The 27,969-nt window shown below is 37.9% G+C and overlaps 1 protein-coding gene across 6 annotated transcripts; it reads right to left on the bottom strand.

The window, feature by feature from the left end:
• Positions 1–84: 84 nt before the first annotated feature.
• LOC136847137 (uncharacterized) lies at positions 85–27,969 on the bottom strand. 6 transcript variants are annotated; one of them, XM_067118505.1, is made up of 16 exons: positions 25,083–27,901; positions 24,766–24,888; positions 24,265–24,393; positions 23,732–23,860; positions 22,665–22,796; positions 22,115–22,435; positions 21,644–21,769; positions 21,188–21,385; positions 20,583–20,798; positions 19,494–20,204; positions 18,732–19,013; positions 16,580–17,692; positions 14,879–15,077; positions 14,369–14,568; positions 3,301–3,411; positions 85–381 (listed from the first exon to the last, which is right to left on the bottom strand). In XM_067118505.1, exons 1-13 carry the CDS (start codon positions 25,270–25,272, stop codon positions 15,016–15,018), a joined length of 3,732 nt encoding a protein of 1,243 aa, XP_066974606.1. In that variant the 5' UTR covers positions 25,273–27,901; the 3' UTR covers positions 85–381; positions 3,301–3,411; positions 14,369–14,568; positions 14,879–15,015. The 6 variants fall into 6 exon arrangements, 5 of the variants coding, with proteins under 5 accessions (XP_066974606.1, XP_066974605.1, XP_066974607.1 ...); XM_067118504.1 differs by lacking the exon at positions 14,879–15,077; XM_067118506.1 differs by lacking the exon at positions 14,879–15,077 and having other exon boundaries at positions 17,366–17,692.

Below are 27,969 nucleotides of genomic sequence, written 5' to 3'. Positions count from 1 at the left end.
AACTAGAGATTAAAATGGACAACAAACCGGAACATGATTGGTTCATATACTGTATTAATTTAAGAGGGTAATTTATAAAGTAAGGACTTCCATATATTTAATGCATAAACTGCATTTACAAGGCAAATTTTTCGTGGAGAGCAGGTGAATTCGAAAGTTAAATGGTCAAGTAGGTATTTCACTTAGAACCTGCCCGTCAATTAGCTGGTGGGCCAACCCAATCTGGACCCATCTGTCTAGTCTCTAACCTCGTTCACTTCTTGACTACGACCAACTTGTGGGTTATATCGATGGATGAGCAGTCGCAAGCTGTTATTTCAATTTTTGTAGTTTTCCACAGGCTAACTTCAGATGGTCATTACCAGGAAAACGTCAGGAATGCTGAAAAAACATTACCATTAGTATAATTCAGTCTCTAAGCTTCCACGATTCTTTCAAGCATTAATTTCCTTGCCAATCAATATCCAAGTTTAATATTTCCCATCAAGCTAAAATATTTTTGGCAAAAAAGGTATTTCAGAAAAAAGTAGCTCGAGAAATGAACCATCGCACGAACAACCCAAAATTGCTCAACAGTTTGATCATTAAACCTCATACCACGGGTAACTAAAATGCTTAGCTCTGAGCTAAGCTCAAGTACTAAACTCTTTTTATTAGTCATATATCAAGCCTTAAAGTGACATTACCTGGGGGGGAGGGAGAATTGCCACACCAGACTACTGGAAAAACCCAGCGAGCGGTAGTAATAAACAGAATACGGTTAAGTGAAAAATGTTTAAATTACAATATTGCAGCCAGTTTGCGAAGACAATTTTTTCGGGATTCGGGGACAACATATTACATTGCTAAGATTTTCAACTAATAATCTGGACCAAAACTGGTACGGAAAGAGAAAGGAAACTACCTCCCTACAGGTTTGTTGAGTCGAGTCCAGAGTATGATTCTGCTATAACCCAGAGTTTAACCTCCGCAGTCGAGATGGTAAGCCTTATGCAACACAAACTTTGACCTAATCTAACGACCAAACACTGGCATTTGTTCAGGATAAAGTGAAACTAACCGAGCAAAAGGCAATCATCGAATAGGGTTCAATAAGTGTTTAGTCAAAAGCCTAGCACATTAAAATTCATTTATGCTACACTTCACTTTACAGTCCATTACATTCTGTAAAGGCTAGCAGAAATCACATGTTAAGAGATCAGCTAACAAGAGCTAAAGGGTAATTTTCTGCACTAACCTGGTTCGCTAGTAGACTAGAAAATTAGCAATCTACTAAAAACTCAGCAATGGCCCCAATAAAAACTATATGAAATGGATGAGGACGGTTATCACTTCCGGTTTCTCTTTAATATTTTGAGAACTTGCTTCAGGGGATATGGTAAATACTTTACAGTATTAGCACAAAAATAGTCTCAAGCTTGAAACTAATCTTTTCAGTAGTTTCTCCAAGAAATTCCTTTGGATCACGGGCTGCCACACTTGCACTCGTATGCGACATTAGTTGCCCAAAATCTTTGCAAACGTTGGGGTGAGACTACAAGTACAAATTGGGTAAAGTCTTGAAACTCTTCCAAACAAAAACTTCCTCTGATGAAACAGCCATACAATGTACCAAGATCCAGCAGTTAGGTTCTGTTCACTGAAACATTGAAAAACTTGTCTGAAACAAGAGGTTCCCTATTTAAATCCTTGAAAACATACCTGGTCTTTTTGCCTGAAACAAGAACAAAACTTTATTTGACCGAAGAGGGCCAAGACTGGTTCTGGTTCAGTCCAGTTAAGAGAACCTGTTGCCGGTGAATTAAAACCTTTGTTGAAACCATTCAAGATATCAGCCGAGACGAGACTACCAAACCATTGACTTTTTACAAGAATATTTCATGACCAATATTCCTAACCTCGTCCTTCAGTCAACACCAAAACTTACTGGCACAACTAAATACCGCTGTATCAAACATACTTATGAACGACCAGGGAAAAAAAAGAAGCTACACATGCCAGTAGTGTAAACTTGTGCACAAACTCGGCGCAAAAAAAAAAAAAAAGTTGAAGAAACAGTTTAAACCCTCGCGATAATGTACAGTAGGTCTAATGACCTACTGTACAAGTCGTCAAGAGCCCTCCACCCATGCTAGGGGCGCCTCCCCTAACAGGGGTGGAGTTTAGGAAAGGGTAGTTTAGGAAAGGAATACCCGTAAGTCTAAAAATGTGAACATGTAACCTTGCCCAATCCTATTTCCCTTGCCCAATCCTATTTCATAATCTAAAAAAGCCTAACAAGCCTCATTTCAGAACTTTAAACCTTGAACATTACAAGATTTCTAAATTTTAAACCATAACCTGTCAGATTTCAAAATTTTAGAACTAAATTTTAGAACTAAAGATATTCAACCCTGACTAGTCCAAAAAGTTAAAAGTGACAGGTGCCAACGCAGTCAAATGAAAATCTTATAAAATCCTGAGTAAAATGTCAATTTACCACCATGATTGGAGAATGTCAAAAGTTACAATTTAAAACTTTTGTATCAAAACTTTAGCCTAGTTAAGCTTAATAAAAGCCTGCCCAACAACCAAAATAAACCACCCTGCCCAACAACCAAAATAAACCACCCTGCCCAACAACCAAAATAAACCACCCCGCCCAACAACCAAAATAAACCACCCCGCCCAACAACCAAAATAAACCACCCCGCCCAACAACCAAAATAAACCACCCCGCCCAACAACCAAAATAAACCACCCCGCCCAACAACCAAAATAAACCACCCGCCCAACAACCAAAATAAACCACCCTGCCCAACAACCAAAATAAACCACCCCGCCCAACCAAAATAAACCACCCCGCCCAACAACCAAAATAAACCACCCCGCCCAACAACCAAAATAAACCACCCCGCCCAACAACCAAAATAAACAACCCCGCCCAACAACCAAAATAAACAACCCCGCCCAACAACCAAAATAAACAACCCCGCCCAACAACCAAAGTAAACAACCCCGCCCAATAACCAAAGTAAACAACCCCGCCCAATAACCAAAGTAAACAACCCCGCCCAATAACCAAAGTAAACAACCCCGCCCAATAACCAAAGTAAACAACCCCGCCCAATAACCAAAGTAAACAACCCCGCCCAATAACCAAAATAAACCCTGCCCAATAACCAAAATACTAAGTTCTCACTAACTATACTGGCGTAAAATAACTTAAACCATTTATATGAAAAACATTAGCCCTAATAAAAACTAAACTGACATGATGTTAGGCTTAACTAGCATCAAAACTAAGAAAACTAAACTCACCATTTTTCGTTATGGCAGTAACTCTCCGGATGGGTCGACAAGGCAACCTGTTATATTAAAGTCACCTAACAGTCCTAAACTTGGGTGACCAAAGGGTACAATCCACATTACCTGAAAAAAAAAAGTTATAAACTAAGTTAAAACGTCTGTAACCTAAAAAATAAACCTGTTCCTAATTACCTACTGCAGTGTCCAACACCACCGAAATGACCAGTGGTTTAAGAAAAAATTAGGGTCCATGAAGACAACATTCATGGAATTCACCACCACTGAAAATTGAACTAAAATCTACTTTATCAAATTTACTTATAAAACCAAAAACGCTTACCTTCTACCCATTTGAACTTAATGCAGTATTAAGTATACGAAAGCCACTTAAAACCAGTCTTGGTCAAACACTAAGAAAATTTGAAAAAGTTTTTTGAGAACAGATTTGCGTAACTACTGTAAGTAATGAAATCCCCTTTTAAGCCAGTTTTCTCTTAAAACTGCGAACAATTACAGTTAACTGAGAAGGATTGCAGTACAAAATTTTACAAGTCGAAAATCAGCTACTTATTACACACGCCTTAATTCCCAAGCTATTTTATGACAACACATGGAAAGTTTTCGAGCAAAGAGCCCGTCGAGGTGAATGTCCAGAAGAACTCCGCATGCATAAAGTACCAAAATTAAAAGTAAAATGTAATATTTTTCATATTTAAAGCGTTTTAGACCACTTCTTATGATGAGGAAACACCCACAATTTTGCCATATTAGCTATGGAGGGGGTTGGGGGACAGGTATTGTCTAACCTTATAAGTCAAAAATCGAAAATCATTCGATGGGGAACTAGTTTTTCTGAGAAACATTACACTCTTTCTGAGAAACATTACAGTAAAAAACCTCATTTTCGAACTAACTCCAGTAAGATCAAGTACACGAAGTGCGGTAAATTTACAGTTTCGGTCAAATTCACATTTCCGATATAAAATTACATTTTCCCTAGCTTATATAGTGTACTTTCAACGAATCTGACCTTTATTTCTACCGCAAATGATTAGATTTAGAGATACATGGCCGCCATGGGTACCACTCTCAGTTTCGGGTGGTGCAACGCCGCTACGCGGCTTATGCACATTTTAAATGATTGTTGCAAGCTCGTATGTTCTGGCAAGCGGTAATATTGCGCTGCGCGCTTGCCACAGGGGTTACAGGGAACGAAATTTTACCCCTAACGTCTAGTTACAGTTTCGGTGAAATTCACGGCCGAAACTGCAATGTTACCCTTTTCGTTAACCACTTCACTTACCTTAAATAGATGGTAGTACTAAATGTTCACGAAGAAAGGTATTCACAACCTGTGGAGTTCCATTGTAATGTCCATGGAAACGACCAATAGCCTCAAAGTAAGACAGAGAACACCCACTGCAGACGTGCACGACGGAATCCATGGCAGTCAACTGAAGCGCACTTTTGTAGAAAGCCGGCTTATTCCTAAATCGCAGTTAATTGGATATTCTTGAAACAAAGCAACCAATCAGGTTTCAGCATTTGTACCGTACTTATAATTCATAACGAAAAACAAAAGACGATTAGGCATTTTTACCCACAATACATTGACAAAAAACAAAAACGCCTCAGCCGAAAAACTGACATGGCAGCATAAACGCATCCTTGCGATAACAACAAGGCACAATATTCATCGGCAAATGTCTCCGTAACTCTTAATTTGCGGAAGATGCGAGTAAGTATTTCGTATGAATCATGACAAAAATATATGATAGCAAGTAAAAAAATAATAGATATCCGAATTTGACCGAAACTGTAATAATACCCGAAGGGCTACTGGATGTAAACAAACGACAGAAAATTTTCGAGGATGCCGATTAGATAATCATTAATATCTCGGATATGGTGAATCTCCTCAAAAAGTGTTCAGAGACAAAGTTTTATTATTTTATATTGTGAAAATTATAGTGTGACCTATTTTCTTATATCTCACCGCGGAGTTGTTCTGGACATTGACCCCTGTCGAGGTCAGGATGAATTTTATTCATAAAAGTTATAACTGCTCCGAAGTGAGAAGTCACCCCGATTTAACGACGCTAGTGGAATGAACAATACTGTACCTTAAAGTACACAAAACGATCCGAATGTCGGGGCCAAACTTCATAGGACAAAATCGATTCCCTTCCTCGGACCAAACCTTCGCACATGGGAATTCCTCATTCTCGGATCAAACCTTCGCACGAGTATCAAATATTCCCAGGCCAAACCTTTGCATATGAGTCTTCCCTATCTCGGACCAAATACTCGCATATGTGAATATCGACTCCCATTCCCACTCATACTAAACCCTACAACCAATATCTCCAATACTGTATTACTATCATTAACAAAATACGAATTCAGTTATTAAAAACCACGTATCTGGATATTGCCACTCCTGTATATGCATACGGTAATTTAAACTGAAAACTTAAACGCAATTCGTCATGATTAAGTAATTAGCCACAAACTAGTAAAAAAACAAGGTTAAAACAAACGCGGTCGAATAATGAAGGTCCGGGACCGTTTTCACGAACAAAAGAGGCAAACGTCAAAGTTCCACCTTCGATAATAAAATAAACTACTCACCTTCACGCCTGTACCACATAGCAACGCGTTCAAGAGAATGAAGAATAACACCGTAACAACTTGTTGGACAGCGAACACCCGACGTCAGGCCGCAAACTAACGAAACAGCTTTACCAGTGTTCTAACGTCGACACTATCTACCGTGGCGCAGTCTTCGCAGTCAAGGACTGTGGAATCTACGAGAAGAGTGAACATCACAACTTCGCAAGGACGCTGAAGGCTTATATACGTGGGAGGGTACGTTTTCTTTAGCTAAGCGTAAAGCAAGATTTCGTCGAACTATCTATTTACACGTAATTTCTATTGTTATTTGATTAATTTTAACTTCATTTGCTTTTCATTAGTTTTATGCTCCTGCTGTTACTCAACAAATTATATTCCGACGCCAGTGAACTTGCAATCGGTAAAACCTGTCAACCATTCCACAAAACGTCGGCCAATTTCGGAGGCTAGACGTAGAAATTTACTTGTAATAAATACTTATTTTAATGAATAAACAACGGTATCCAACACTTTAGAGATACTGATTAAAATTACATTATGATCTCAGCAGAATTCGGTCCAAAAGATTATTCAGCTGAATATTTAAATTTTCACTGATAGTTAGTAACATGCAGTGAATATGACATCCATCATGCTTACATTTTGTGAGAACCGTAGGATATATGGATAAAAACTCTGTTTATTTCTTTTTATTATACACTGAAATCGATAACTGGAGCACTGATTTTAAAACAGGAACTTTTTATAAGGCCAACAACTGAAATACTCCACTTACGAGACGATAAAAAGAGATTTTAATAGACACTACAAACGACACAAAAAAGTTACATAAATCGTTTTTCATCCTTGCAGACGCGTACGCGTGGACACAGATACAAGAACTCACACACACACACACACACACACATACACACGCGCGCACACACACACAAGGGTATACACTTTTGTTGTTAACTGGAAATAAACTACCATGGGGTATGGTAATGGTGGAATAATGTGTAGCGGGCTGGCCAGGCCGCGGGAGTCGTTGTTTTCGTGTTACTTCTCCGTTTTATTTTATTGTCTGAAGGAAAATGAGGATAGTTTGATTTCTTGCCTGTATTCTTAATCACATCTATGTCATCATCATTATACTCGGGGTAGCATATATGCAGTGCTTTTAAAAACTTCGAAGTAAACAATGATTTCCTTGCTTTGTTGCTTTGTCTAGAATAAAAATGTTTATTGGTGGGGATATTGGTAGGTTTTCTGTACACACTTAAACTTTATATTTGGCTTCAGAAGTTGTACCAAATCATGGCTTTACAATGTCAACAACATATTTTGCATGTAGTAGAATCCACATAGTTAATAACTGGACGATCAGGAAAATTGGTTATTTGTACCGTCATCTAAGCATATGTAATTTTCTGCCAATAAGTATCGGTTCTCTTGAAGATGACTTGCAAAAATATGGATTATTAGTCATTTTTTAATTTTTCCTGTGGTATATATATATATATATATATATATATATATATATATATATATATATACACAGTATATATGTATATATGTGTATATATATTTATATATATAAACGCTATTTGGAAATAGGCTTAATTTTGTTATCGATGAATGCCAATGCATAAGTTGCATCTATTACCTAAATGTAGCATTTCTTCAGTCTTTTGTATTTCTTATCCTCAAGGTTGAAGCATTAAGGAAAAGACGAGAAGTGCTGATAGGTTGTTCCATCTCTTGAGTTTTATGCCAAAGGCTGTTTTAGTCAATCACTTGTGTCTCTCAACAGTTGATATCACATTAACATAATAGAGGTCATGATAAAGAAGAAAATAGATGAATTACCCACGCAGCTGAGATCTAAAACATCATGAAAAATAGCAAAAGTATAGTCATCTACCATAAAGTCAACTATATGGCAACAGGCAGCAGATGCCTTATGCCGAATCATTACCTGTGGAGGGAAACATAGGTCATCCTTTGAGAAAGTATACCCGAGTCTTCATCCACCTCATCTTTGTACGTGACTTAGTCATGAAGAACAGCTCTGTCCCCACGTTACACAAGCAGTCTAAGAATAGTGTGGGTTACAAAGTTAAATGTTCAGAAGATGTATAAAAATCTCTCAGTATAGGTTACATGGCCCCACGATGCCAACACTATGGAGGCAACTGCATGGTCATTGCAATACTGGGACCATACATCAGTACTGTAGATATACATACGAAAATCATTCATTAGAAGGCCTTATCAGATAAACTAAGGTTGTTCACCAAGAGTACCATTATGAGCAATTGGTGACTGCTGAAGCAGGGAGCATTGCATTTACTTGTTTTGTGTATTCCCATCCAATAGAAAGAAGGTGGTTTTGCTTGCATGCTTTTGTGGTCCCATGGAACAAGGAAGGTAAGGGTGGAGTTCTTGTGAATCAGCACAGGGGACTGCCAAGATCTGTGTCTTGTAATGTTCCTTATTTACTATTTCCATGATCTGAAGTGTATGCTTTGATTTTCATTTAGTGGATTCTTGTTTTAATCTTGAATTTTTGACTGTACCCAGCTTCATATAAGGGGATAGTCCCATGCGATATTTAGCATCGGCCCTGATGATAGTTGTAATTCAGTGGCTGAGACAGCTGTCAGAATAAGTCTATAGATGGAACAACCTAGTCTTTTCTATTTTTAAGATGTCCTTTAGGATCTTAAAACAATGGATTAGCTTTTTATTTTTATTTAAAAACAGTAAAAATCTATTACAATTTTACATGTAAAATTTCCTTTTTAATGGAGTTTGATTCATTTCAAAAATTTATTTATTTACATTCTTAGCACTACCATTGTTCATAAGTAGTTTCTACTATTTCAACCTTATATGTGACCTAATTATCTCAAAAGAACACACTGAAGGTCAGTAATTGGGCCATTAATCACGCACAATACCATTAATTATCCATAATTCCGTCCATTTCTTAGCACAATGATATTCATCAAATGTTTCTCGGGATCTTTCATGGCTTCCTACCCCCCACAAAGGGTTCAGCAATTTGAGCCTGAGTAAAGTTGGAAGTTCTCCCATTCATCGTCATGTTCAATCAGATTCTTCTCATATACTGTGTAATAAATTCGTTTGCTTTAGGGTTTAAGGGTCACTAATGAGTAGCAGAGTCAAGAGACAGGTTATAAAATTGCACAATATCCTAGCGGCTGAATGTACATAATTATGATCAGAGCCCAAGTTCCTTCTTCACCTACGTTAGGAACTGGGTGACACAGGCAGTTGGCTGCTGATAGCTCAACTGGAAGACCCACGGGTTCCACTTAACCATTAATCCCTAGCTCTGAGGGATGGCAAAGTAGCGTTCCACATAAAAAAATCCATTAAGGCCTGAAGGGAACTTTACTTCTGAACGTCTACAATGGGAAAACCGAGCCATATCAGTTAGCTACCACAATACTCCTCCCGTTTTGCTGTAGATCTGGTATTTATCCAGATAACATCTTCTTGTTTGGAATTTTGCTTGATAATCTGACTCATATGTATAACTTGAAAATTTGATTAGTTTTTTAAAGGTTTCTATAAACTATGCAGATCATGAGTATTTTAGCACATATCATGTCCCTGTCAGTCACTGCCCAGTGCCAAAGTATTTGCCATGACTGTGTAGGTTCTTACAGAGAATATTAAATAATTTTGTTGCTCTATCATGGGAAAGTTACAACTCTGCTGAAAAGTAAAATAAATATTTCACCTGGATTCATGGCACCTGTTGAAACTTCCAAAAGGAAATTATGAGAGTGAGTGATGAGTCTTACGAGCTCTGTGACAGCAGCAAGAAGCATATGCAACATATGGTGGTTTGCTGACCACTGATGAAGCCACTGGAGAAGTTCTGCTTTAGTGAGTGTGTCGTGTTTCCCAACAGAGTGACAATCGAAAACTACCAATCTCTATTTCTTACCAGGGGAATTACTGAACCTCTGTTCTTCATTCTGGTCTAATTCGGAAATTAAACTCTTGAAACTGGAGTGCAGTCTTACAATTAAAATATGTACAGTAAAATCAATAAGTTTAGAAGAGCTGGAGACGAATGAAATCTGTTACTGACATTAAGGTAAGGGTCGTACGTCATAATATGTTAAAATACTGTGGGGCTCCATTATTTCGACACTTTACCATCACTTCCTGTAAATTCGGTCAATAAAGTTGATATGTTTTCAATAAGAAAACTGATGAATAACCACCTATACTACTGCATATTACCCCCAGATTTACTCTGAAAAATAATGCAGGAATACTCCAGAAGATGCAAGAGTTGACCTCATCAACAGTGAGAAGTATTTGAAGGCCTTACAAGAAAAGCAAAAACTGGAAATTCAAAATGCTATGTATTAAAAGGAAGATGAATTATAGCGTTATTATTATTATTATTATTATTCAGAAGATGAACCCTGTTCATATGAAACAGGCCCACAGGGGTCATTGACTTGAAATTTAAGCTTCCAAAGAATATGGTTTTCATTAGGAAGAAGTAAGAGGTGGTGAAGGGAAACGCGTAAAGAAGAGATCCCACTTATTAAAAAAGAGAAAACAAATAAAAAAATTAATAAATAGATAAGAATATATTAAAATGCAAGGAGAATAGTATTAGGGTAGCAATGCATTGTATCTTCGCTTGAACGTCTGAAGTTCCAATTGCACAATATCCTCTGGAAGGCTGTTCCACAGTCCAACTGTGTGAGGTATGAAGGACCTCTGGAACTGGGAAGTTCGACAGCGAGGCAAATTTACTGCATAATGGTGCTGGTGTTCAGCGAATCTGGTTGCTCTAGGCAGGTAAAAGGGATCATTGATTAATTGGAATGTGAAAGATCTCTGTTGAAATACAACTTATGAAACAGTGACAAGCAAGAGAACATCCGTCGATGGTCCAAGTCATAACTGCTACTATTAGGAAACAGAAACCTACCACCACGAAGAGCTCTAAGAGAGAGAAATCTCTGGCAGAAGCAGACATCCACAAAGGAGAGCAGTATTCTAGCAAAGGGAGCACAAACGACCTAAAACACGTTGCACTGATTTTATCACTGTTATAAATACATGAGGTCTTACGAACAATACCTAACTTTCATGCAGCATTAGCTGAAACTTTCATTAGATGTTTCTCAAAAGAGTCAAAAGTTATACCTAGAATAGTTAAAGCATCAGACTCATTCAGCAAAGTTTCACCCACCTGAAGGGGAGGATGGGATGGGAAATCTATACGAGATCTGCTAATCAACAGTGTTTTTGTTTTACTGGAGTTCAGCCTCATACCCCACCGACTACACCATTCCCTGATGCGGTCCATGTCCTGATTGAGGCTGAGGGCAGCTTCATTTCTCATAAGTGGAGACTTTACCACACCCACAAGTGTTGCATCATCGGCATACTGAACAATCTTGTATTCCAGGCCAACAACCATATTACTTGTATACACTAAAAAAAAAAAATACAAAAAAATAAAAAAATAAAACAGGGGACCAAGAACACTACCCTGTGGAACTCCAGACAAAATGCGTCTTGGTTCACTATAGATCCCGTCCACGGCAACTGGCTGCGGCCTACCTGTAAGGAAATCTTGAAGTTTATGATGAGGTGCCTTGTGATTCACTAAATCTAAAGCAGCACTAAAATCTATTTGAATTACTCTGCACTCAAAACCCTTATCAAAGTTCCCTTGCAAATGGCAAGTCAAGTCTAAAAGAGCTTCTCAGGTACCTAACTGCTTCCTATATGCATATTGACTATCAGCTAACAATCCATTAGATTCTACATACTTAGAATCTATTATCATAATGAAGAATACCAAGTGACTGTCAATTTGGATGGTTGAAGAAAATTTTAAAGACAAATTTGAAGTATTATCAACGCAAAAGACGTGGATACAAGAGAAACATCCACGTCTTTTGCGTTGATAATACTTCATTTTTGTCTTCAAACAAGTACAAAAATGTGCCAAAGTTTCTTTGGCGCAATCGAGTTTTCTGTACGGCCGCAACAGCTTATGGTCAAGGCCACTGAAAATAGATCTATCTTTCAGTGGCCTCGGTTTAATGCTGTGAGCCGCAGCCCATGAATTTTTAACCACGGCTCGGTGGTGGCCTATCCTATGTCGTTGCCAGAAGCATGATTATGGCTAACTTTAACCTTAAATAAAAATAAAAATTACTGAAGACAGAGGGCTGCAATTTGGTACGTTTGATGATGGGAGGGTGGATGATCAACATATCAATTTGCAGCCCTCTAGCCCCAGTAGTTTTTAAGATCTGAGGGCGGATAGAAAAAAAGTGCGGATGGACGGACAAAGCCGGCACAATAGTTTTCTTTTCAGAAAACTAAAAATTGGTATGATAATGAGCCCAAAATAAAATGACATTTAAACAAACTACAATACTTGACGAAGGACATACTAGATTTTATCAACAAGCTCTAAAGCTAAGTATTTTTATGAAAGATGTTACCAAGATGTAAACTAGACAACTTTTGCTTAGTAATTTTGGTAAAACTGCTGCATAATTCACCTGTATGTTAAAGCAAGATAAACGATCTAATGGCCTTAAAAATATAATTCACCCTTAGTTTTGATAAATCATCTAATGAGAAAGCTGTTGACATCTTTTTCTTTATCATTCGTGTTAAGCTCAGGTCTGTGTTGACAGAGATTATGAGTTGAAGTTGGGTTGGAACTGAGTTCGTAGAAATTTGAAAACAAAGGTAAACTCATCTCTAAGATGTAAGATTTGTGAGTCAAAGTTAAACTCGAGGTCTAGTTGGGTGAGTATTTAATCCAGAATTAAGAATGAAAGTTAATTAACAGAAATTGCAGGTCAAAGTTAAGCTCATGGGTGAATTCATATAAAAGTGCGAGTTGGAGAGTTGGAGTTATGTTCCATGCGATTAGCAGATTTGCAAGTAGGAGTTAAGTTTGAGGTTGACCTGGCAGAGTTTAACGTCGGAGTTAGGTTTGAGGCTGATTTGACAAAGATTTCAAGTTGGATCTACATTCAGGGCTGAGTTAGCAGAGATTACAAGTTGCATTTATATTTCAAGCTGAGCTGGCAAGGATTATAAGTTGGAATTAAGCTATAGGCTGAAGAGGGAAAGATTACAAGACAGGATTATGTTTAAGCTGAACTGGCAAAGATTGTAATTTAAAGTTATGTTTGAAGGTGGATTTACAGAGATTGCCAGTTGGAGTTAAGCTAGAGGCTGAATTGGCAGAGATTGCTAGTTTGAGTTAGGTCCAGGGTTTAGCTGGTAGAGATCACAAGTTGGAGTTAAGCTTGGGGGTGAACTGGTAGAAACTACTAGTTGGAGTTAAGTTCAACACTGAGTTGGCAGAGATTGCAAGTTAGAGTTAAGCTTAAAAATAAGTTGTTGGTGATTACAATTTGGATTTAAGTTCAAAGTTGAGTTGGTAGAGAATGAAATTTGGAGATAAGTTTGAGGGTGAGTTCGCAGAGCTCAAAGCTGAGTTGTTAGCGACTGCAAGATGGATTTATGGTCGAGGAGGAGCCGACAGAGATTGCAAATTGAAGTTAAGCTCGAAATTGAGCTGGCAAAGATTGCAAACTGGGTCTATTATCAAGGATGAGTCAGTAGAGATTGCAGGTTGAAGCTTATCTTGAGGTTGGCAGGGATGGCAAGTTGGAATGAAACTCGAGGCTGAGTTGGCAGGGACTTGGATTCAATGTTGTGCTCAGTGCTGATGTGGCAGTGATTGCAAGTTGAAGGCACCCTTGAGGTTGATTTGGAAGAAACTGCAAATGGAGGGCAAGCTTGGACAGCAGCTGGTAGAGGTTCAGAGTTGAAGTTAAGCTGTAGAATAACTTGGCGGAGGTCTGAATTTCAAGCTGAGCTAGAGGCAGAATTGAGAGAGCTTGTAAGCTGATGTCAAGTTTAGGCCTGAACAGACAGAGGTTCTAAGCTATAGCTAGTCTCTAATTATGTTAGCAGTGTGTGTTATTAAAGATTCAGCAAGATCTCACAGTTGGAAAAAAGTTTTATAAAGAGCGTCACTGGGTCTGGTCTTTTAGCAATCTTTTTAAATTGTTGACATAAATGTTCAAAGAGAATTATGAGATGTAGTCCCCTTGGGAGGTCCAGTTGGAAGGAGGGAGAAATTTTAGTGCTCAAGTTGCAAAATCACTTGTGCAAGAATACCAAGATTTTTCTTGCCACAATATTCAGTTGTTACATAACATTTCATGGTTATGATTACTGTCTTTATTAAATTTAATACATAAATTTGTTTCCTGACAGACTTGAAAATTCATAATAGTTACAGAATAATTATATTAGGGCTCATATACGGGTCCGTTCCTAGAACACCTGGAATTGACAAAAATAGTAACTTCTGCAAAATAAAATAAGAAAAATATCACCAACAATAATTTGTACTTGCTTTTGAGGCAATATTAGATAATCAAGTTGATTTTGATGTTTTCGTTGATGACGGAGCTGTTGAATAGTCCTTTGAAGGGTCACTTGATGTATTGGTGGATGGTGAAGTCGAATTTGAAAAGGATGTCGATGGGATTAATTTTTCTGAAGCCTTTGGTGAAGAAATCACTGATGGCTGCTCTGTAGTGGAAGAATCTTGACCTGGAAGATAATGTTTGCATTTATATTAATCTTTCACAAACCTGAAGAGTGCTCATGTAGAGAAGAAAATGAAATTAAGTGATTTTTTGTTACATAAGTTATTTGAAGTTATTAATGTTGCATAACATTATTATGAGACCAACATGATTTCTGCATCCGTATGAAAAATCTATTGATGCCAAAACTTAAAGTTCATATCAAGAAGAAAAATACTATCTAGTAATTTGGCAATATTAACATTACATACCATATGGTGAGTCTAACACAGCTATTAAGACTGATTTATAGGCAGTTAGGTAACTGAAAATACCTTATGAATATTCAGCCTCAGGTTTTGATAAATGTTCATTAATTTTGGTATAGCAACAAGTCACTGGGGGTTTCTGAAGGGAGCACTTGACCAAGAGTTCCAAGTTCTTCTATCAATATGATGAACGTCCTCTGTATTTATTGTGATTTATCACCTGTAATACCAGTCATTTCTATCTCCACACGATCTCTGGGCATCTCTGAAGTGAGAATGGAGTGTATTTGCAATGTTTTTCCAGTGAATTAAAATAAGGAGCATTGGAAAGGTCATCAGTTCAGGGTGATATTAAAAGAGTCAAAGTCAGTCCCACAACAAAATTGTTGAGGAGGGTAGCCTGCTCCTTTATCTCCCCACTAGGACATGCAGCTAAGTGCCAGCACCTTTCTACACCTGGGTGAAATTGGTGCGGCACAAGTGGAAACCAAACCCCAGTCCTCGCAAAAGGAAATAGACACACTACTCCACATCCTCCAGTCTAGTATGCATGTATCATTACCAGACATGCTCCCAACACCTCATATGTTGGCATGGGAATGACTTGGACTTCTGGACAGCATGGCTAAGTGGCAAAGTACTGAAACGACATTTGTGAATTTCAATGAATCTGCTAACTACTGTTACTTATACCCATATAGTTTTAAGTGTAGGTCACTACATCTTGCACCTTTATTCCAAAATCATAAAAAAATATAACAATATGCTTTTTGAAAATCACTGCTCAAAACCATAATTTTGGTTGAGCATTCTCCATCTTCATTTCTTCACACAGCTTGCAAAGATGTAGTCAAAGAAATTCCTAAATGGATTTTTAAAATGTGTAACTTAAGATAAAAAACTAAAGCAGGATAAAAAATTTCATATTACAACAAATGTGACAGATAAGGTGAATGGAAAGATACTGAGATAGTATGAGAGGAGAAGAGGGGTGTGTCAAAAGGAGAGTGATGAGAATAAAGGAGCTAGGAAGAAATGGGAAGGAAGGAGGGAGGGACCAAAGTGGGGGTGGATGGACTGCCCAGGGATGATGGTGAGGGTGGACAGACTGCCTTTGGGATGATTGTAAGGGTGGATGGACAGTCTCAGGGATGATAGTGAAGGGTGGGTGAACTACATGAGGGATGATCGTGGAGGTGGATGGGCTGTCTTGCAGGTGATTTTGGAGGTGGATAGACTATCTCGGGGATGACTCTGGAGCTGTCTCAGGGATGATGTTTGGATGGACTGCCTCGGGAATGTTGTTGAGGTGAATGGACTGCTTCACGGATGATTGTGGAGGTGGACAGACTGCCTCAAGGATGACTCTGGAGATGGATGGCCTACCTCAAGAATTATCATGGAGGTGGAAGGACTGCCTCAGAGATGAAGGTGGAGGTGCTGGACTACCTCAGAGATGGTTGTGGAGGTGGATGGGCTGCCTCAGAGATGACCATAGATGTGGATGGTCTGCCTGAGTGATGACTGTAATGGTGGATAGATTGCCTCAGGTATGACTATGAAGTGTGATGGGCTAAATAGGAGTGGAGATGCAAAATCTAGCAAGATGGAAGGAGTTGGTCAGATACAATGACCCCAAGTGGAGTTGGAAACAAGACCTGTAAACATGTACAGATATGCTCTAAAATCAAATACCATCTGGAAATCAGTTAACACCCTAAACTAGTTTCTAATATGAATAAAGTAGACTGAACTTAATTATATTACTTGTGACTCCTGAAGCATTTCTGGATGAAGGATCTGTTCCAGTATTTACTGATGGCAGGGTAGTCGAGTTGTTTCGTACGGATGAAGAGTTTGTTCCAACATCTGTTGATGGGATGGTAGTTGAATCATTCCTAAAGAATGAAGAGGGTGTACCAACATCTATCAGTGGAAGGCTGGTTGAATCATTCTTAGAGAGTGAAGAGTTTATGCCACCATCTGTTAATTGGAGGCTGGTTAAATCATTCTTAAAGAATGAAGTGGTTGTACTAACATTTGTCAGTGGAAGGGTGGTTGAATCCTTATTAGAGAATGAAGAAGCTGTGCTAACATCTGTCAATGAAAGGGTGGTTGAATCATTCTGAGAGACTGAAGAAGCTGTGGCAACGTCTGTCAATGGAAGGGTGGTTGAATCATTCTGAGAGACTGAAGAAGCTGTGGCAACGTCTGTCAATGAAAGGGTGGTTGAATCATTCTGAGAGACTGAAGAAGCTGTGGCAACGTCTGTCAATGAAAGGGTGGTTGAATTATTCTGAGAGACTGAAGAAGCTGTGGCAACGTCTTTCAATGAAAGGGTGGTTGAATCATTCTGAGAGACTGAAGAAGCTGTGGCAACGTCTGTCAATGAAAGGGTAGTTGAATCATTCTGAGAGACTGAAGAAGCTGTGGCAACGTCTGTCAATGAAAGGGTGGTTGAATCATTCTGAGAGACTGAAGAAGCTGTGGCAACGTCTGTCAATGAAAGGATTGTTGAATCATTCTTAAAGTGTGACGAGCTTGTTCCAGCACCTGTTAATGGAAGGGTGGCTGAATCATTCCTAATGAATGAAGAGGTTGTGCCAACATCTGCTGATGGGAGATTGGTTGAATTGCCTTTTAAAAACTGACTTGATGAACCGGTTTCGGATTGAGATGATTTTGCTGTAGAGGAAGATTTACTTGAATTTGTTGTGTAAAGCAACTCTGCAGAGGAGAATGGAACGATGGTTGAGCTGCTTGAACTTGATTGTGTTGAATTTATATTAAAGGCTGGTGTAGGACCTGATAGAACAGGGGATGTAGAAGATTTCTCAATAAAAATGGCTGACATCAGCTGGGTGGTTGAAGAATTTATATCTGTAATGAGAGAAAGTAGGGGTTAACATAGGAAATCTTTTTTTGTATAAAAATTACCACTCTTGAAGATAAACAGGAACCTAGCAAATAGTTTATAGAATCTGGGTAAATTTTACACAGGAATGAAAACAGGACTAGATATGAAATTAATCAAACTCGCTAACTAAATAATGTAATTCCTGAAAATTTCATAGAATCAACAAACAGCTTGTAAACAAATACTGAAATGTCAAAGGATATTGTCCATTGTGTTGGAGCAATTCTGCATATTAATACTAGTATAAATGTTGTGGTATGTGTATTACTTGCCATCTCTGAGACATTACTGGTTGAAGGTGTAGACAACACATTAGTTGACGCGAATGGTTGTGGTGTCCTGCAAGGAACCAGCTGATTAACTGGCCTCTGAGTGATAGAGATGATACATCGACTGTTGAAGTAGGTGGATCTGACATGGTTAAACACGAGTGTGACTTTAAGGGAAGAAAGGCTGATGTAAGTATTCCTGAAAGAGAGTTTGTTGTTTTCCTCTGTAAATCCTGTCAGCATTTGAGTTGTGTCAAAGAATTAGTTTGTTATTATTAAGTGATTAGCAGTTATCAGTTTCATCTTTCTAAGGAGGGAACCAATTTTGTGATAAACACTAACAGAATCTTACTATGGATGGTAAGACCTATTACTGTGTTGCCCAGAAATTTTGCTAGGTTGTACACAAGAGCAAAATATAAGATAATCTTTGGATAATGCTTAAGGCTAAAATTCTGAACAGAATATTTTGTCAAATTGAAGAGTCTAATGCAAAACTCCTGTCTACAATTCATAAAGTACCTGTAACCGTCATTAGGAATCAAATTACTATTCTACAAAAGCCATCTGTTTAGAAAATACTTTTTAACCAAACCTTAGTTTGGCCACTGTTGTTAAAAATTTAGAACATATACAGCAGTGAACTCTAATTTCCTTTTAAAGAAATACATTTTTTGCTAAAATGTTACTGCTTATAAATTTAACTAATATACTGTATTGTAATCAATATTACTTGTCACCACTGAAGAACTACTGGGTGAAGAGATGCTTGGGACTCCTGTTGACGGAGTCGTCGTCGAGTTATTTCTTGGAAGGTCGACTGCTGCACTAGGTTTTAACTGATAGGTACTTGTTGGTGAAGAGAATGCTGTGGAATGTTGTGTGAAGGCCGCTACAGGTGTTGATGAAACAAAGGTTGAATTAGATACATCACCAGCAGCTGTTGTATTCATGATGGGTGTTCCACCAACCGCTGAAGATGTCCATGTCAGAACAGTAGTCGTCGATTCTAGGTCTGGAAAGAATATTCAACCAATTTTAACAGTGTGTACGGCTGTACACTTTTTGAATTAGGGGAAATAATTACATCCGTGGTAATATTTAAGCTTTTCAGAAAAAATCATTATCACACAGAGAAATTTATAATATTCATTTTAGAAAGAATGAAATGTGATCACTGTACTAAAGCTTTACATACTCTCTCATTTCTTGAAAATTAGGAGGCATTATTTATCAGTTTATAAAAATTCTGCATCAAAAGAGGTCTATGCATTGAAATTTGCACTATAACTATCATAACAACTTTGAAAAATAGTTATATATTCTTATATTACATGGCAACTGAAAATAGTGTCGTATTTGCACAATAACTATCAAAACAACTTTGAAAAATAGTTACATATTCTTATATTACATGGCAACTGAAAATAGTGTCGTAAACTGAGGTAATTAAGCATTAAAATTTAATAAAAAAAAATGTTGCTCTTTGTATTACTTGCCACTACTGAGGTATTGCTAGGTGAAGATGATTTTGAAATATTTGTCGCTGGAGGAAGAGTTGAGTAAGTCGATAAGTAGTCAGCCAGTGTACTACTTTTTGAAGAAGTCCTTGACATATTTATGGTATATGAAGTCGAGTCACTCCACAAATCAGTTGTTGAACTGCTCTTTGAATATGTCCTTGACATATTTGTTGCATCAGGAGTAGAGTTACTCCAAAAATCAGTTATTAAACTACTTTTTGAATATGTTCTTGACATATTTGTTGCATCAGGAGTAGAGTTCCTCCACAAATCAGTTATTGAACTACTTTTTGTTGTCCATGACATGCTTGTTGCATCAGTAGAAGAGTTACTCCACAGATCAGTTATTAAACTAGTTTTTGAAGATGTCCTTGACATATTTGTTGCAACAGGAGTAGAGTTACTCCACAAATCAGCTGGTGAACTCGTTTTCAAGGATGTCTCTGAAACACCCATTGTTGAATGAGTTTGTGAACTGGTACTGGACTGATATGACAAAATATTCACTGCTGAAGAGGAATTTGCACTTAAATTTGTACTGATCAGTGATGCTGTTGATGATGCAGAAACACTGGTTAGACTGGATGTATGTAAAGTTGATGTAGATTCTGCAGAAGCAACAGTTGGACTTGATTTATGTAATGCTGAAGTTGATTCTGCAGTTGTTGCAGGTGTCTTCTGCTCTGGAATGACGGATGGTACCAATCAGATCACAGAAACATTTGGAACATATTAAAAGAATAATTCTGACATTGAGGCTTGGGGGCATGTCTAATACTCAGTCTCTTTTATATGGAATTCTATTTTTTATATACTGTTTCTTTTTACTATTTTACCACTTCGTGGACATTTCAGTGTGTTATCAAAACAAAATGAGCAGTTGTTGTTTCCACAGTAGTTATTAAAACCCCTAACCCCGTACAAAAGACAATTGTCAAGCATAAGTCATAAGAATTATCATAATTATACACTGTCAATTATGTTCACTGAAGGAAATACTTTGATTCTTTGGATTAAAATATCATATCTCATAATTTCCTGCAGTTTACCTGCTGCCTCACCTTCTGAAAAAGCTGATGGAGCATTGGTTAAGGGGAACGTTGCTGAGCTATTCACGGGATTAGTCATGGTATTACTGGTGGACTGGTTGAACAATGCATTCTGTGCCCTGGTGGATGTTGATTTGTCAACAGCGATGGATGACGTAGGAGCGGACTGTTTGATCTGCCTTGGAGTGGATGTCTCCGATACCTGGGGTGTACTTGGAGCAGCTGGAACTGGATTTAGTAACAAACGATCAAAGTTGTGTTACAAAGATTCTATCAGAGGGGACTGAGACTGGAACAGGTCTAATTTTAGTATATTTTAAAGAAAATTCGTTTACAGGACAAGAACTTGCAAACGATATCCGTAATGTTACTTACCATAATAATAGGAGTACTAGAGATGAAATTTGTGTAAATTATATGATAAAATGCCACAAGAATATATATGGAAGTAAAGCTATTGTTAATGATATTAACTGAATACTTCAACAACATGAACCAAGAATCAAGCAAAACTCATAGAAACTGAATTGTCTGTTCAGTTGAAATTATTCTGGTATAATGTCTTATAAAATCGAAAGCACAAAAATTTAATTGGGCCTAAGTATCCCGATACATACCTAGTGGGGAAGTTTCCAGTTCATTTGCCATTGCAGTACTTGTGACAAAGTGATGAAATGACACGTTCTTGGTTGCAGCAGGTACAACTGAATCAGCAGCAAGATGTGCTGTAGTTGTCCTAAGAACTGGAGATTTTGTGGGTTTAGCTTCTGTCGGCGGCTGCAGTAACTGAGGAGTGGGTGAGGGTCTTGCGGCAGCTGCAATAAAATAATGCAGTTAGTAAGATTCTTGCCTTAATTCAAGAGTACATTCAGCGTCAAGTGTAAGTGTAAGGACGTTTACAGGTTACTGACTTTGCAAGGCAGTTTGACTTTCAGGAGAACAAATCAGTCAAAGCTAATGATGGAACGAGGTAATTATTACATATACACTAAAGCCTATCAGTCGTAAAGCAATGCAAAACTTATCTGACAAGGATGGCAACAAAGATCCAACTTTTTTTATCTGATACTTACGAAAACAACAATAGCAAGCGGCACCTGTGCATAACGGCGAGCTTTTTCTGCCGTTGCATGGAGTCCCATTTCGCTGGCACTGTCCATCTCGAGTTGTGCATCTTGATGAAGCAGAACAGACCTCATCTAAACAGGAAAATGGGTAGACAGATACTTAAATGGATAGACAGAGGATGAGTAATGTAGGTTTACACAGGGAAGGGAGCATCTAAATGCATAGATACATTTAGATATTTTATAAATATGTGAGGAAGGCCATAAAGGAAATGTCTGGCTACATATGCAGTTTTGTTACCGATTCAACAATACAGTACTGGAAAATCACTGTATTTGAAAAAGAAACTGAAAGTGAAGAACTGAGAAAAAATAGGATTTCTAGGTGATATCAAACTTGGATTCAACTGGCTTATAATAGAACAAATATGAGAAATTCAATAATTTGAGTAGGATACTGAAAAAGGTGTAACTCACCTGGTTTAGATGAAGTTGGCCCTGGATTAGGAGAAGGTTTTGGCACAGGTTTAACCACTGGTGGAGCCCCTGGTACTGGTTGAGGGCCTGGTACTGGCTGAGGTCCTGGGGCTGGTTGAGGGCCTGTTACTGGTGGCTGGCTTGGTACTGGTTGAGGTCTTGGTACTGGGTGAGGGCCTGGTACTGGGTGAGGGCCTGGTACTGGGTGAGGGCCTGGTAATGGTTGAAGTCCTTGTACTCCAGATGCTGAAGATATTAGTTCCACATTGACTGTTGTTGGAGGTGAGGTAAATCCACCAATTGGAGATACCGTTGTTGGCGCTGAAAGGTGCGAAAAGAAAATAGGTCAAGCCAGGAGGTGAAAGAAGGCTATAAATGGTATAAGAATATACAGACAAAGTAGATATATAGGTGGAAAGATAACAAAAAATGCACAACTTTTTTTTTACTGAGCTTGTACATTATCCTTGTGGTTTTAGACCCTCTTCTCCCTTATGTCGTATGAATCAACATATTCCATACTGAAACTATATAGTTATCTCGCACTTACGGATGCAACAGCCACAGTAGTTTCCTTCGCACAGGTGGTTGAACCTAGTCCCGGAACAAGGAGCATTTTTAGGCTGGCAAAACCCTCCTACCAAATCGCACTGCTGGGGTCCCAGTGCCTTGCAATCTTGAGCTGATGAATAGAGAAGAAGAATGCTGACGTCGTTCTTAGCGGGTACTCTTCTTTTTAATAATGGCAAGAGCTGACGATTTCACTTGTTTAAAAGCAGAGCCACATTTGTTTTTAGTTCGATGTAAATAAAATAGCTGAAGTATCCTGAGATGCTAACGAACCCAACAGTTTTTTCATAGACGTAAGGAAGTAATCTATGTGAAACAGGTTGGTTTAAACGCCGTTTTCAGAAAAGAAATTTAGAGAGAGAGAGAGAGAGAGAGAGAGAGAGAGAGAGAGAGAGAGAGAGAGAGAGAGAGAGAGAGAGAGAGAACAGCACCAGTCTAAATACATAATATAAACAGTGTCTTCTAGGCAGCCACAAACCTGGTAACATAACCCGAGTCTTATATGAAAACTGAGGGAAAAATTAAGATGCCAATTCTCATGGTAGAACGAACGGTCTAAAGTTACACAAAACTTCTAAAGGTGCAATAGTTCTCAAAATGCGATGGTAATTCTCAAGGGTCAATTACAGTGATAAGGTTATGATAAAACTCATGCTACTGTCATCAGAAAATTACTTCAAGGAATGCAATTATGAAGTTACATTGAATAGTCCTACTTTGCTATACAAATTATTTACTTGGAAAAATTCTCCTAGTCCAAAAAGCACTAAAACTCTCAAAGCTGCCATAAAAAAAATGCCCACGCTATAATAAAAACAAGATTTTAAGCTACAATGAACTTACCCCTGCTACAACAAAAATTCACAAAATATAATAAAAATTGGGCTAAAGTTGCAAAATTTGGGATTTACAATGAAAGTCCCCTTAACTCACAAAGAATTTTGAGTTCAGAGGTCTGGTTAAACAAATCATTTATAACTAACTAACTCACAAAGAAAATTCTCATGCTACAATGAAAAATGCAAAAGAAATGTTCTTATTACTCACGAATACAACAGAAGCAATCGGGTCCCTTGCAGTGTTTCCAGATGACAAGCCCTTTACAACTGGTGCCTCTGCTTTGGCAGGTGCCTCCCTTCTTCCAGCACCCGTAACTGGTCACTTGGCAGTTATAAGCTGTACGTGTAATGGGAAGAAAGGAGGAGAATTAGAGGGTGAATGACGGAATTAAAATGATTACACTTACGTACAATTTTCTTTGGCAAGGGGAGGTTGGGGTGGAGGTGGTTGGGGGGAAGGTGTATTTCTCTCTCTCTCTCTCTCTGTATATACAGGTGCCCGGTATGCACAATAGTACAATAAACTTGCATTATTTTACCCAGCAGGATATCCCCCCCCTCTCTCTCCGTATATACAAGTGCTTGGTATGCATATCATCAATTATAATAAACTCGCATTGTTTTACCTAGCAGGATATTTTGCTATTTCTCTCTCTCTCTCTCTCTCTCTCTCTCTCTCTCTCTCTCTCTCTCTCTCTCTCTCTCTCTCTCCACCTACATATACTTAAAAAAGACACTTACGAACGCAGCAGAAGCAGTTTTGCCCTTTGCATAGGTTCCACTTCTTCATTCCTTTGCAGTTTCGACCCCGGGGCTGACAAACTCCACCCGCCCCAATACAGGAGGCGCCGTTGCCTTTGCACGCTGGTGCTGAAAAGAAAGTGGGCTTTAATTTGTTTTCTGTCCGTCAGTCACTTAATCAGAATTAAATAGTTATTTAAATAATGTTTTAATAATTGTTTTTATGAATATAGAAAGTATAATGTAAAAGTATCTTTTTTTATTCAAGTTTACATTATTCAAATCTCCGCAAACGGATAAATTCATATGTGACACTTGAAATTTCATTCGCTCACTATTTTGGCTTTAGATTATTCTTATATTTGTCTTGGAATCATTTTATGAGAAACTCCTCAATTAGCATTTCAACATTTTTTAAATCAAAGTTATTTATTTACTTATTTGGTTGTTGTATGAGAAAAATTAAAACACCAACAAACAATTAAATTGATCAAGACTTACGAATGCAACACTGGCACCCATTCCCCTTGCAGAGGCTTCTGACTCGAGTGCCACTACAGGCAACGGTTTTCTTCTGGCACTTGCCACCTTCGTACCTGCAGAGGCCTTTCTTGTCCCAGCATCCTTGGAAGAGATTCGAGAACAACCTTAATTTACTGAGAGATAATCATTACTCTATCGGGATTTCTTGAAGGGAATTAGGTCAGCTTAGTCTAACAACAAAAACTGAGGAAGGGTTTTTAATGGATTCACTATTGTCAATGAAAAATAAAATGAAGTCTCTCGTGAGGAAAATAACCCACAGTGGAGACACTCACCGATGCAACAAGTGCAGTACTTTCTTTTGCAGAGTTTCGTCTTCTTCTTTCCTTTGCATTTGTTGATTTTCAGTTGGCAGACACCACCGGCCTTCTTGCATTTGTTTCGCGTGTCCTTGCACTTCTTAGCTGCCCGGCGGAGAGGAGGAGGGGAGATGTACACAAACCAGACACCGTCCAGTGCTGCCATCTGGCGTCTGAGGGCCACACTAACAACCACTCTCCAAATTTACTCTTAATTTTTTTCCTTTCTTTGCTATCAAAGAACTCTCCATTTACCTACCTCTCTGAGAGTTCTTTCTTGAGCTACGTTACCTATTCCACCTTACACAGATGGGGAAAACCAAAGTAAAAGGTTACTAATCTAATCGTGGTGAGGAAAATGATGTGTAGGGATACAATAATAATTTGATACAATATTGACTACAGATTTCAAAATGGACCGATTACAAAAGACGGACAATATTAATATTTATTTTGAAAGGGCATTATAAAAACAGTAATTACAGAGTACAACTATTGGCCTCTAATTTCAAAGCAGATTATGGGGTTTCAAATGAAACAATATTGGTTATTATTTCGAAAGAATATCAACAAGTATAAAAAGACAGGGCTGGTTATAGATTTGTTCAAAGGGAATGAAAAGGGGTAAAGGGTCACATTACTGGTTATACGTTTTTATAAAGGGAATAAATAGGTATAATTTTTAAAGGGAATAAAGAGGGGTAAAAGGGCACAATACTGGTTATAATTTTTGAAGGGAATAAAGAGGGGTAAAAGGGCACAATACTGGTTATAATTTTTGAAGAGAATAAAGAGGGGTAAAGTGGTACAACACTGGTTATAAATTTTTAAAGGGAATAAAGAAGGATAAAGGGGTACAGTACTGGACGTAAATTTTTAAAAGGAATAAAGAATGGTAAAGAAGTACAACAGGTTAAAAATTTTTAAAAGGAGTAAAGAGTTGTAAGGAGGTACAATACTAGTTATATATTTTTAAAGTGGGGTAAAGGGTTACAATACTGGTTATAAAGTTTCAAAGGGAATGATGAGTGGTAAAAGGGTAGAATACTGGCTATAAAATTTTTAAAGGGAACAAAGAGAAGAACAAGAGGAAAACACTGGTGAAAAATGTTTAAAGGGAATAAAAAGGCAAAAAAAGGGACAATACTGGTTATGGATTTTAAATGGATCATTAAACGAAAATCATTAACTATAAATCTGTAGTGATATACTTTATACTTGCAGGTAGCATAAGAGAAGCTAGGCAGATGGATAGATAGATTCTACAGTCAAATGATTCTAGCAATGTTAACAAATGAGAGGAAAGGCTTAAACCAAAGGATTACTAATCATGAGAATAATCACGAAAAATGACATCAGTGCTTATCTGGGTACCTCAAGGCCAATATAATAAAACAATTCTGTTCACGTGCCCTTGTTGTGTTGGAGTGTGGTTGTTATTGGGAAAACAACAGACGCCAGATGCTTACTACATCACAAAAGAACACATGCAACAGGACAGATGCAACAGATGTTCCAGGGAGTAAACAAGTGTTCTATGCCAACGCGAGCAACAATGGTAGGCACTTGTATTGAAGTCACGGACAAATCGAATATTACCTTCGCGTCGTGGAAAAATAATATACATGGTGGAATGTTGCCAGTTCTGAAACGCACTTCTGAATTATATATTTTCTTGGTGGGGAGCGAGGGGGTTTAGGGGTGAGTGGTGTGGTTATGGGACCGGGGTTGGGGCGGGGAGAATTTGGTTCCAGAGAGAGCATCAGGTGGTATGGAAGTCGCTCATTTAAAAAAAAAAAAATTACACTGAACAAAAGTAACAAAATATTATTTTTAGTCAAGGATTATTCCGTTGAAATAAACTCTTTCAGTGTACGGAAATAACTATCAAAATTGCATTCTGTTCGAGATTCGAACAATCTACTGAATCATTTCTCATTTTCTCTTCTCATAAGCGGTATAAATTCATCTTACACTAATAAATATACTATGAGATTTACAAAATAGAATGGTCTATAATAGTAGTCTCTTAACGCCTCAGAACTATTCGTATTAATTCTGAATTAGTTCCCCAAACAGCTGACCTATCAACTACTTATCAGTCACTGCCATTAAATAAAATAATGTGCGGTAAATTAATCAATCATACTACTTTGTACGGAAGCAATTAGAATGCAATGCATCAGACAAAGAGGACGAGGTCATAAGCACTGATGCGTGGAAGCGAACCTGGAGTGCAAAATGATAATCTAAAGCTTTAGTGAGAAGAAAAAAAACTCTATATAGGATTATTCAAGAAAGACCAGGTTAGGGAGGGGCGATTTATAGGAAATAAAATAGGAAAACGAAATAATTAGGGATGGTTATAATATAGAAAAAAAAAATACAAGCAAAAGCGCTATTTCATCTGCAGTGCAAACTGCTATTTAAAAAAAAAAAAAACACGGGGAAAACCACAGTGCTATTCACACTCAAAACTCAAAAGGCAAAAATCGAAGAGCAATATCATCGGAGAGGCTTCACAAAAGCGCCTTTTATGACGTCTCTCGGCATCTTGCCGCCAAAATTTGCATCGCGTAGCCCAAATCAGCTGTAAGACTTAATTCAATGTTTGGCGGCTAGATACTAAAAATAAAAAACAGAGATGCCAGATCGTATATAGCTTTTAGTAACCTCTTTTCTACTCATATCGTCATTTCGAGACAAGCCAGTTCTGGTGCAAACACAAAACACAAAACAAGTGAGGTTAAAAAAAAAGTGTCGAAGCAGTAAATCGCTTCACTCCTGCAAGTAATCCTGGTTTCTTAAAGGTTAATTCTTTTAGAAATATATTAAATGTAGAATGAATGCCTATAGTCAACAA

This window comes from Macrobrachium rosenbergii, chromosome 16 (genome assembly GCF_040412425.1).
Source record: "Macrobrachium rosenbergii isolate ZJJX-2024 chromosome 16, ASM4041242v1, whole genome shotgun sequence".
NCBI lineage: Eukaryota > Metazoa > Arthropoda > Malacostraca > Decapoda > Palaemonidae > Macrobrachium > Macrobrachium rosenbergii.
This window is presented reverse-complemented; position numbering and strand designations above follow the sequence as displayed.